The following is a 12,415-nucleotide window of genomic DNA, read 5'->3' as shown; positions in this document are numbered from 1 at the left end:
CGGCACCGTCAATAACGGTGCCGGCGGCATTACGAGTTCTGCTTGCGGGTGCCTCACAGCCCTCCGGGTAAGACTTGGCGGGCTCAGGAACCTACGAGCAGAACTCGTAATGCGGCAGCCCGGTGTGAACGGTTTCGGTGCCTTACTGGCACCGTTCATACCGTGGCCGCGAGCCTCATAATGAGGCCCAGTGTATCTCAGAGGGACCTGTATATTAGATGACCTCTGTATCTGAGAGCATCCGTGAAAACCAGAGAATTGGTCTATCTCGGGGGATAACGGGATCTTTGTATCTGAGAAGGACCCTATATTTCAGGTTGCCCATAGACTTTAGAGGGTTAGTGCCACACACAGGGTCCTGTGTATCAGATCTCACCTGCACAAGGGCCTCTTTATGCCAGAGTGTCCCTGTACGCTGCATGTACAACTGGGTGACGGACACTGTTTTTCAGCTCCCACGTGTCATTTCTCTATCTGGTCTCCTGCCAGACACACACACGGCAATGGGGAGCTACGGAGAGACAAATGCAAATCTCATTTTTAATCCCTAAATTTCCATTCAATTAAAAGCCTCTTCAGTGAGCTCCCTCTGTGTGTGTTTGGATGTGTGGGTTATTTATTCTAAGCAAGCAGGCTTAGACTGAAACTGCCTCAATTAATTCCTTCAATTACTGATTCAGTGAGAGTGGCTGCCATTTGCATGTAGAGGCACGGGGAAATTAATAGGATATACATTACAAAGCACGCTCTTGTGCCAGGGGAAGAGCTTTGTTAAAAAAAAAGGCGAGGGAGGGGAAAAAAGCTCTTTCTTCCTGACAGACCTGATGAGGGCAGAAAAGAGACATTATCTCTTTAAATAGCCATCTATCTTCTTGACACTAACTCCGCCTTTCAGCCTCGGCTCATTGGACGAGAGTAGGCGGCTCCAATCGTTACGTCAGAGCGGTGGCTATAAATAGGGGTGGAAGCTAGGCAGCGTTCGAATTCGAACGTCGGGAAAGGAGAAGTTCGGCTGTGTCTTGTGCGGTGTAGTCAGCAGGGAGGGACGGTACTAGGTTCCGCGCAGGGAGACCCGAGCCAGAGTCCAGAGACAGCGCGCGCACGGGGCTCGACACTGAGCTCACGGCAGGACCTCCGAGGGGCTACATCCAGACGTCTAGTACACGGAGCTGCTGTTACTCCGTGCCCTTAGTTTTAGAGCACACGTCCCCTTTGAAGCGCCGCTACCCGGGGCAGTCCGTGCGTCCTCTGGATCTTGAGTTTTTCACCTGGGATCTTCAAGCGGCGAAAGTCTGAAGGAGCTTGACGTTTCCCACGGGAGCCTGACATCGCCAGGTAAGGAGTGGACCTTGCACCCCCTGGTATTACTGGGTGGGGGTCGTTAGGGCGGGCCCGGGATGTCGCCCTTATGCATTGATTCGGAATTCACTATAGTCTAGAAACCGGCACTCTGGGCGCCTCCGAGTTCCCCTTTTTGTAAAACGTTAAGAACTGCGCCCCCTACCTAGCTGGCACTTTCCACCCCGAGCCACGAATATAACCCCTTGCTTGATGTCCTCCGCGACCCTGTTTGCCCTAGGGTATTTTGCTGTCTTGGCCCTTTTCTGAGCGTTGCTCATTACAAGCTTGACTTTGCAACTCGGTAATGGTCTCTTCAAATGCATTCGTGATTCCTCTTTGCTTTGCGGATCAGTTTCTGTTCGACGTGCACACAACACTTACATTTCAGATCGGTGGGGGGCGGGGGGTCGAGAGGGGGTCCCGGGGGAGTTGCATTGCCAATGTTATGGCCACGCCGCCATGTAGGCTCTGCTTGTGTTTATCGTTTTGCATGATCCACGCCGCGGAGACACTTGTACACACGGTCAATATTTACATTCCGCGCTATATGAACCTCACATAGCGCTGCGTGGCATCGGGAGGTGTTGCCCATGGGTGTGAGCTAAATCTGTCATTCAATGTAAGCATGGCTTGGAAGTGTGCCGGGGCTGATTACGTTACTTCTGGTGTGAAGGAGCGACCGGGGAACTCGGGCAATCTTCCCCACCTTTGCATTTCTGTAGACGTTTTATGGAGGGCGGAAGCGAAGGTTCGCGACTTGTTTCACGCCCCGCCTCTCCTTTCTTGATGCACCGAGTGCTGTTTTTCATCCTCTTTTTCGTGTTGTGACTCGCCAAGGCCTGCATTTGACTATCGCCCATGGACCTGTAACCATGAAACCCCTCCTTGCGTGAAGACTGCGTCCAAAGAGACGCGTGAGGCGCTTCCCTATCTCGACATGGCTCTTCCGCAATACATTCTCGTCTGTGCCTGACGAACCTGCGGTGCAGTTTCTTACACGGTCACTTTACCAGGTTTGTCGTAGACCCAATAGGCTACCCTTGAACTTCTGGTGCTGTCTCAGGGTTGGAAATAACGATTTGATGGACGGGGGTTAAAGGCAACGTCAGGCTGACGGGCGCCACTTCGTAGGCTGGAGCTGCTGCCCTGGAACATCGCGCGCCGGTATACGGCGTGTTGCAAGTCTTCCGTCACGTGAGATGAAACCTATAGGTTTGTCCATTATGTGACACATACTGTAAACGTGTGAATCTGTCCCGTACTCGTTTATAGACCTCTCCGAAAGCCCGGTTATTGTGGTGTGATACTTCACGTGTCATTTAGCTCTTGCTGTGACACTTAACTCGCGTTCTGTGTTCGTCTTGGATTGGTTTGATCTTGGGCTTTTATTGTCATTTCCCAAACTTGTTTTGCCCCCTCCTCCCCCGAGCTGCATCACTGGCCTGTTTGTTGCCCTCAAGTTTCTCCCCCACTTAGTTGGTGCATTCGTTGGTGGTCTTTGACAGCGCGTTAATGTTCTCGTTCATGTCTGCCTTCTCCGGTAGCCGCAATCCCTGCCATGTGTTCTCTTCCTTTCTACTCCCTTGTAGTCTACCTGCTGCGTGCAAGCTCCCTTTATCTGTGTGGACAGTCCCTCAACCATGAGTCATTTACCCTTGTTAGAACTGAGCCATGCCTGGCTATCTTTGTACCTAACATTGCCGGTCATATTGTCCGCGCGCCCACCTCGTTCCCCCATTTTAAGTTTGGACATTTAGGTGGCCCTTGCGCACCCTATAAGCGGAAACTATTTAGACTACATATAATTACTTGAAGCTCGCAACGCTCTACTGGTGTAATAAAAATGTAACCAGGTCGGCTTTTAGCCACACTGTGTAAGCATTATGCGTGTCCTTCTGTTAAAAACGAGCATTGGCAAAGCTACGTTTTGGCTTTTGGGTAAGTATTAGGCATTTGTCGGGTACTCCATTTTGAAGCTGCTGTTATCCTGTTAATACCGCCACGGCACTGCTTGATGAGTCTTTACCATTCCTACACTGCAGCTCGCACTTTTGGCATTGGCATTGCCATTGCTTGTTTTGTTGTTCGTTCACTGATTCCCTTGGTCAGACACCTTCTGGTGCAGCACTTTCAGAAAACGGAGGCTGGGCTTAGCTACAATGCAATGGCGAGTGGAGCTAGAGTGGTCTCGCGCCGTGGACGCTGGGTGTCGTGGCTTTCTGCCTCCGGCTCCCCAGGGCCTTTTAGAAGCAGGCTAGCCATAAGTGCTTTCTGCCGTCCCTGGCCCATTAAGGAGCGTAACATCCCTCTGAGCCGCTCCATCTGCCGCGTTATCGCCGGCTTGATTGCGCAGGTTCGGTGATGGCTCGAGTCCTTGGACGATATTCGCCCCTATACGGCGCAAGCTTGGAATTGAAGCATCCAGCGGACCTCTGTTGCTGCTCACATAAGCGCTGTAATGCTGGGCTTAAACCTGCTTGATCTAGTTGGCCTCTCTTGGCACCTGGACGTCCGTCCGGTGTCGTGTTGTGCAGGTGGGCTCTAAGGACCTGCACACTAACACGGGGCCTTTTCTGATGCCCCCTTAGAAGTGTCTGGTAAATACATGAACCGCTGGAGCCAAGAGGTTGGTGACTGACCGCATCATATCATGCCCCCCATGTAACATTGGTTGAGTGTTGGCAATAAAAAGGCAGTGGGCTTTGCACATCATTATGTAATACATAATGTGTACTTTTGGCCACGAGGTCCAGAGGTTAGCCCCTCAGGCCCGTGCACCACTGGCTAGAATGCACGAAGTCTTCAATCCCAGCGAGATGCATTTAGTTGCCAGCACTGCTGTTTCTACTCGCTTCTCAAATGCACTTTTTGGGAGCATAGCAATAGTTTTCTGAAAGGTTTATGTATTCTCCCAAATAGGTACACAAGTGGAACTACACATGTTTGATGTCCAGCAAGGCTAATTCTATTTCGCGGATCAGAGGGGCTGCCCACCTCTAGAAGCGGCGAAGCCGGAAGCAGAGGGTAGGGGTTGCCACATCCGGTCCTGTAGACTGTGAAAAGCTTTGCGATGCTGGAGAACGGTGGCTATGCCTGGGCAGGATCACTAGTATGACCTGGTGCATCTCTTCGTAGCTCGTGCGGCTACTCGTGAAACTTTCAAATATGGCAATCAATAAAACATTATGAAGTATTTTCAAAATGCGATGCAACACCATTTGAAAACCAGTGTACACCGATGACGACGAGGTTAAACGTTGGTTGCCTGGTGTGTCGCCACACAACCTTTTGGAGAATGTACTTGTGCTCTTTGGGTAGATGCCTGAAACATATGCACAGTATTGTCTTTATCCCCGATTCCTTGACTCAAGGCACTGCAATCCCCTCTGGGATTTTAATTCCACAAACCTTGCACATCCATGACAGCATCCCACTACCTTGCATCGCACCCCTTTCTCTCAGTACCCTCCAAAGCCCCTCTATGTGCACAGGTTTCTTGCAGTGGACCGTGCTACCCTGGAGCCCTTGCTTTCTCAAATCACCTTTTCAGTCCCCCCTCTGTCCCCTCCCAGGTGATTGGTTGATGCATTTCAATGGCTTTGTGCAGGGCAAGGCCGGTCTTGCATTGGGGTCTTCAGACTGCTGCGCACTCGCTACTGCATGCACCCTACCTACAGGACCATTGGGGGGGGTACCTTCCCCAGGCAAGACTGGATGTTCACCATTAAGTTTAATGCACTGCAGAGTTGAGCCCGCCAAGCTTTATTGCTTGACCAGGGTGGTCCCCTTCAATGGAGATGACTGCACAATGCCCACCCTTTGCTTGGGCATTGGTGAATCTGCTTTGTCCCTGGGCAGCTCCTTGTATTGACACGCTGGTTCTGGTCCTAGGGTGGGCCTGGGAATGCCCTGGGGTTGTCCGCAGTTTCTTTCAAATGAGGAGACTCATCTTAATAGATGAGCACTGGCATTTGATGGCGCCACAAGTATTTTTGGAGGGGCTGAGCATAACGTTTTTGAAACGGCTGTGCTTCATTTTAGGCTATAGATTCTGGGCTGGTTGTACTTCGTTTTTTATGCTGTTTGGGTAGTTGTCGCCTGTTAACCGGTTGATAATCAAAATGTGAAAATCAGGTCCGGAGAATGGCCAACGTGTCCAGTCCAGATTCCAGTGGAATGGCCGCCTCGTTCTGCGGCCAAGCAAGGTCACAGAATGATCCCTTTCGTACCATCCCACCCTTCAGTCGACACCCAGGTGCAATCATGCCACCGTACTCCATTGGACGTAGGGTTGATGCCCCTTGTCTTTAGTGTAGCACTTCAGTTTCCAGGTGCTTTGACATTTCTTTGCTAATGACTAGATTTTGAGTGGGAGTGTGATTAATGCTTGCACGGCTTCCAGGCGCTCTAGTAGATTATTGGGGCGAGTCGAGGTGCTTTGCTGTGTTGATGCGTGCAGTTGTTGGAATCCGGGTTACTTTTTCTGGTCTGTTTGCAGGTGGACTGTAATTAAGCAATCACAGCTTGGGACACCTGCACCATAGAAAGCAACAGGGCTCTGACAATTCTTGAATGAACCCGAGACATTCGGTGCCATGGGGGCAAATGTTAGTGTGTGAATTATGCCAAACGTAAGATTTGGAGATCGTTTTTTTTTTTAGGCTCAGAAGAATAAGGGTGTATTGGGGCCTTTGCTTTTTGAAGGTCTGCTGTCTTGCAAAGCAAAAGGAAATGAACTGCTCAGTATTCCAACGAAGACACCCGGAGAAACTTGGTCCGTGATGCTTTCAATGCAACTAGACGTTTTCTAGAATTGTGCTATTCATTGGGTGAAATCCATGGCTGTACACGGTCGCATGGTTGTTGTGCAAGGCCTAGTGTGGCAGTTGTCAGGGTTAGTTGGGAAGATGCCTGATTTCCGTCCGATCTGTGCAAGGGCTGCTGGTCGATGTGCACCTCTGTGGCGCTAGTAAGATGGAATTGTTGAGTTGAAGTCATACATTTTAAGGGTGCACACACGAGTTACTGTCATCTGCCTTGAGTAAGCTACAGTGGGCGAAACACGCCACTCAGTAGAGGCGATATCCATGTGCACATAATGGGCTTACGTTTTGTGAATGTTTTTCCGCATGGAAACTTGTTGTGGTGCATTGTGTTCTGGCGTGGCAAACTTGTTGTGTTCAGGGTAGGTAGTTGTACAGTTTGCCGATATGCGATTGTTTCGTTGTACACTTTTGAGGTGCCATGCAGTTTGGGGATTGGTGAGTTGTTTAGGGGTAATGAGGGCCGTGCAGTCTTCATGGCCGAATCCAAGATGCCATTAATGTGAAGGGTTGTCGGTATTGTGCGTGGACATTAGCTGAATGCACCATATGATGCTTGCTGCCTTGTTTAATACGGATGGGTTCTGCTTCATTAGTCTTTGATTCCGTCTTGGCCTCTGCAACTACTCCTCCCCCTGTCCTGGTGCCATTTTCGACCATAATACAATTACTTACTGCGACCTATGTACGAGGACTAAAGTTCCCGTGGGGGTCGGCGGGCCCTGATTGGAATCTGCCTGGCCTCGGCATGGCGGCCTTTATTGCTCGTGGGGACTAATGTTCCCGTGGGGTCGGCGGGCCCTGATTGGAATCTGCCTGGCCTCGGCATGGCGGCCTGTGTTGCTCATGGAGTCCCCTGCAGCGCCAGCTTGGTGGCAGTGGTGCTTTTTCCACAGGCTCTCGCAGATTCTGCTGCTTGGGTCGGATTATGGCCGGAAGTCCCTTCACTTCCACGGGCCAAATCCTCCTGCTTGGGTTGCAGGAAGCTGTCTCGGAACCCATCTGCTGCTTAACATTAACCCCTTACATTGCCTGTCCCAAATGCCTCGCTTAGAGTTAACTCGATGCACCAGCGCTGCGCCCGCTACTTTACTCTCTAAACGCAAATACTCAAAACAGCGAATACTCTTAAACAGTACACGTGAGTCTGCCCACGCCAGGACATCGTTTCCATGCTGGTTCCTGTCGGGTGGTAGGGAGTCTGAGGTGAACCACACCACCCGTACCTTAGGGCCATTGCAAAGTAACCCTTCGAGGCCATGCAGCGCGCGCGTGTTCCGGGTAAGTAACTGCTAGAAGTGGGTATGGCCTTGCTTGCGCCCTCCCGAGGTATTGTATACCAGCGCTGCCCCTTGGGTGCCTGCAGAGTGCAGTATTGGCTGCACGCAACGCATCTGTTCGGAGCCCCGCCTTCGCATGCTCGGCTCCAGCCCCGCGCATGGCGGCCCCCATTTGCGCAGTGCCACGCTAATTGCACTGAAGCCGGAGGTGGGAAAGCTGAGCAGCCACACATTTCATTACTTTTAATTTGTTCAAATTCCTCACGGTGGAGAGAAGGGCGGGGGCGAGGAGGCGGCGGCGGGGCGAGGCCGGCACAGGCACGTGGGTTTGATTTGCGCGCTCCCTGGCTCAGCTGTGCCTCCCCACGGGAACTGCGGTTGCGTGGTTCCCCGTCGTTTTGCATCTTTTCATACTCGTGTGTTTGCTGCTGCTCGTGATCTCTTGCTCGGTCTTCGTCAGTGGTGAAAGTGGAAAAAAGCAACTAGTGGGGGTACTCTGGCCGCATCCAAGAAGGGGGAGTGGAATGGTCTGACAGATGGGGGTGGGGGCAGAGAATCACAAACTTTGACAGTTTGATTTCAAGGTCTACAGTATTGAATTGATTTATATAGCGCCTATACACAATGTTTCAAAGCACTTCAAGGTAGGGAAGGGAACGGGGGAGAATGCAGTGACATTCTTGCAAGAGTTTTTGAACAGGGAGGGGGGAATATGGCTACATTCTATGCCTGACAATTGAGGTAGTGCCATAAATTAACAAGAGGTGGGGGGGGGTTGGGATACAGGGGAAGGGGGTACAACATAAAAAAATTGACTATTGTACTAGCCCTGACAACAATTCAGATGGTGCTGGAGAGGGAGGAGAAAACAAATGGGGGGGGGGGGGTTCGTGGGGGGAGACGAACAAGCTATCAAAAGTCAGGAGACATTAGTGATGGAGTAAGAGATTTTGAACAGTGGTAGGGAAGGGGGTGGGAAGGAGAATGAGGTATTGCCAGAAATTAACAAGAGGTTGGGGTGAGGGGGTTGGGGTACAGGGAGAAGCGGAAGAACAAAACAAGCAACTATTGTACTAGGCCGCATTACTGTCTTAGAGTTTACTTACCAAAAACAAGTTGCATAATAAAGCCACATGACGGCATGTAAATCCTTATAGCAACATGTTAAACCAACATAATATCATAGTGGCTTTAATTTCCACATCCTGAATGGTAAACTAAAAGTCCCAGAATGCAAATTGCCAGCCTGAAAAATCTAGGTACCCCATGGTACTTTCAGTGATTTAAGACATGTAATAAAAGAAGCGGCTTAATAAACAAAGATATTCAGATTCTGTCGCAAACTTCCAGCTGGTTGGTTTTCAGGATGTTGAAAACGCTGATTACTATATTTGTTTACATGCCGAGATAGTACACATGGTGGATATAAACACATCTTTAAATGGGTACTTTAAAGGTAGTTGGTGCTTTGCGAGCGCTTTGAGTTGGAAATGTTCCATCATGCATATGATGCGCTCTGCCGCTGATATAAGCAATGTTTGCAACCTGAGCATGACCTGCAGAGCTGCGGACACTGCATCTGCCTAGGTGAGACTTGGGTGAAACTGGCAGTGTTTGCTCCGATCCTATATTTGGCTCCGGTGATAGAAAAGCGCGGACGATGACTCGTTTCTTGAGCCTTTCAACTAAAGATACGTTCTGTAAAAAGCAAACTAGTGGTGCAGCGTACCAATGATTTATATTACACTTCCATCTCTGGTCTTTATAACTGTTTGCCTGCTCTTGGCACAGGCACAAGTGCTGGCTACAATTGGTCTGTCCGTCGTAAGACCCTGTTTCTGTACCTGTATTATCTATGATATTTATGCGTAACTTCTTGTAATCTAAGCCTTGCATATCCTTACCCTGATCTGGGTCTGGCGCGCATTACAAATAAACAGTACACTTCTATCTGCTCATGACTCCCCCTGTACAGTCGGGGGCAGGCTGGTGGGCCAGGTGAACCTATCTTCATGGTAGCAGGGCTCGACTGACTGTGACGTACACATTGGAAAGTGACGCCACAGGAATTAACCCCATGGAAAGTGTAATATGCAAATTGTATACAACTTGTCTTTCACAATTGAAATTACACAGGACAAATAATTGCCACGAGAACACATTTTCCCAGTACATTCAGCATGGACCGAAATTTAGAATGGATGAGCAGGAGCGAAAAGTAGCTCTGGCGGATCCAGCATTAACCAGTGACCAGCAGCTTCTTCCGGGGAACGAGGAGCTAGGACATGGCTTTCCACCAATCCAACTTCCACATAAGATGCACACTTATCATTGTCCCTTATTTGAGCCATCATGATTTAAATGTCCTATAAATATGTCCTAATGTTTATAGTTTGTTGCAAATAGTTACTTTCAGATAGGTGTTTGCTCTGCATCAGTTGGCTTGGGGAGCCAAAAGGGACTCCTGGTAGCTGTTGGAGTTCAGCTGATCAGGCTCTTTTAAGGTACGAGCATGAACTAAGTGGCTCCCAGCTACCTTCAATTTCCAACTTTGCATGGCTGTTTATATTAAAGGCGCACATGCATATTTTACACCTATGAATCTGTGACCAAATATGTCCTGTATAGCAGTATGTCGCTAGAGACATTTTGTGGCTCCTGTCAATCGCCTCACACACGCAAGGCCTTGGTTCGATTCCCCAGCTATGGTAATCGAGTACAGGAGGAAAGCCTATTCTCCCATCCACAATGAGTTCGGGTGTTGTGGCTTCGCACATCCTTTGCTTAACTTTCCAAATCCATGATCTGCCCTGATCACACAATGGGAGAGTGGCACAGCAGGTTTTGTTGCTGGGCCACATCTACGGTCATTCCTGCACGCACCTCATCAATATTCTTTAAAAAAAAAAAATTGACACCGCTCCACATTCTTGTCGAGGTGTTTGTGCTGTTCTCAGCTATCAGAAAATCGAGGAGATTGACAATTTCTTTGTCAATCGGCCCATACCTAGGCCTGGCTTAGACTTTAGATGTCTCCCCGCATTTCTTGGCCATAGAGATGGGAGACATTGTTTTAAGACTTTCCCTGGCTTTAATCTGTGGCAGGTGCCACCATTCTCGAAAACTGAATATTTTCTCCAAGCTGCCCATTGCAAATAGTTTTAGGACTGCCCACTGCTTGCCAAGTAAGGGGCAACGAGCCCTTACTGACACAGCCCAAGTCCTGGTTGTACAATGTATTCCCTTTGGGGGAACACAGGAGTAAGCTGGTGATGGTGTGGCCTTTCCCTCCACACCATGTCCAATACTGGTTGCCTTGCCAGATTCTCTTACCACCCTGGGTTCTTTTCATTTGTACTGGTCAGTGGGCTTCAGAAACTCCCACCTTCACTAAGAATGCACGATTTCCTTGCCAGTGCACTCGAGGGTCACATTGACCATCTTCCCATTTTGGGTGCTGTTTTAGCGCTACTTCTTGATATTCAGGGCATGCATTCTTCTTGGCAGGAACTTCTTCTTGATGCAAGGAACACCAACCTTTACCCAAATGCTTTGCTTTGGAGAGCAAGGCAGAGGTCTGCCCAGACCAACCAGCCTCAAAGAAAACACTACGGCTTTCAATGCCGTCGTTTTGACTGACTTCTTCTGAAAGGATAACACTCCCCTTTAGGACCCCGTGAGTTTTGTTATGTAGCAGCTTTCACTATCTTTTAATAAGATTGCCACATCCAATATATGTGAATATTTCATCACAATTCGCGTAAGCACGTTGTCTGGAGCCTTAATGGAGTGAAGCCAGCCCCCAGGGATGGAAAAATGTGCAAGCAAGCAGTGTGCTGATCCATTAGTACGGCTTGTGTTTAGAGCACCTAAGTGGGACGCGTAGCTGTCACTTGGATCGCCCCTGCTTGGGTCACCATACTACGTTAATTCCTCCTTCACGGCACACAGCAGCCTGTGAACATTAGCCCGTGCACCTATGCATGCGCACTGTGTAATGTCTCGCTTAGTTCTTTCCTCCAGGGCACACATCACCAGCAGCTGTCTGTGAACATTAGCCCGTGCACCTATGCATGCGCAGTGTGTAATTGCTAGCTTTGTTCTTTCCTCCTTCACGGGGCACATCACCAGCAGCTGCCTGTGAACATTAGCCCCTGCACCTATGCATGCGCACTGTGTAATTGCTAGCTTTGTTCTTTCCTCCTTCACGGGGCACATCACCAGCAGCTGCCTGTGAACATTAGCCCCTGCACCTATGCATGTGCACTGTGTAATTGCTAGCTTTGTTCTTTCCTCCTTCACGGGGCACATCACCAGCAGCTGTCTGAACATTAGCCCCTGCACCTATGCATGCGCACTGTGTAATGTCTAGCTTGTCCATTCAGTTAGAAGACCCTTTGTCGGCTCTTCTGCTTTTGTGCAGTGACATGGGAAAGTGGCTTTCTGGCGAGTGCTGTGACCATTAACCTTTTAACCATTTCTCCTACTGCACAGCTCATTGGTGCTCTGGACCTGCCAAATGTCTGCTCCGTTCCAAGTGGCTAGATCAGAGGTTAGGCACGTGGCTCTGCTATGGAACAAGGTACTTTGTTGCACGATCAGATCTGGGTTTGCAAAATGAATCCATTTCGTGACACTACATTGCATGGGTCTAGCAGAGCGGAAATTGTGAAACTGATTTTCACACTGTGCTCACCTCATCCCTCCAGCCTTTTCGGGGTACGCCCTGGAATCCCTGCAGGTACCTTTGCCCTTGCCCCAGATCCCTTCTCACATTATATGGGGCCACACCTGTCACTCCCCCACTTTTCCCCTCCACGTGCGTCGGCTCGTCCCTGCTCCCCTCTTGCCTTCCCTCCTCTGCCCCCGTCTCTTCAGTGTACACTATTGCAGGGGTTATTTCACACTGGATGACATGCAAAACCTATTCTGCCCAATACGTGGCGCCGCCTTTACCTGCTGGTGTGCCAC

The 12,415-nt window shown here is 49.8% G+C and overlaps 1 protein-coding gene across 3 annotated transcripts in view; it reads left to right on the top strand.

Moving 5' to 3' along the window:
- Window positions 1-963: 963 nt before the first annotated feature.
- Window positions 964-12,415, top strand: part of LOC138471944 (LIM domain transcription factor LMO4-A) — a 44,878-nt gene continuing 33,426 nt past the window's right edge. Inside the window, exons 1-2 of one of the 3 annotated variants that reach the window (XM_069609822.1) lie at window positions 964-1,335; window positions 11,939-12,026. In XM_069609822.1, coding sequence (XP_069465923.1) covers window positions 12,017-12,026 — 10 coding nt within the window. In that variant the 5' untranslated portion in view covers window positions 964-1,335; window positions 11,939-12,016. Of the gene's footprint in view, window positions 1,336-2,332; window positions 2,355-11,938; window positions 12,027-12,415 lie in introns of those variants that run through there. The other 2 variants (XM_069609823.1, XM_069609824.1) reach the window with 2 other exon arrangements.

The sequence above is a fragment of the Ambystoma mexicanum genome, chromosome 8 (genome assembly GCF_040938575.1).
Source record: "Ambystoma mexicanum isolate Mex_15411 chromosome 8, UKY_AmexF1_1, whole genome shotgun sequence".
NCBI classification, from domain to species: Eukaryota; Metazoa; Chordata; class Amphibia; order Caudata; family Ambystomatidae; genus Ambystoma; species Ambystoma mexicanum.
Note: the sequence above shows the minus strand (reverse complement) of the source record. Positions and strands in the feature narration are given on the sequence as shown.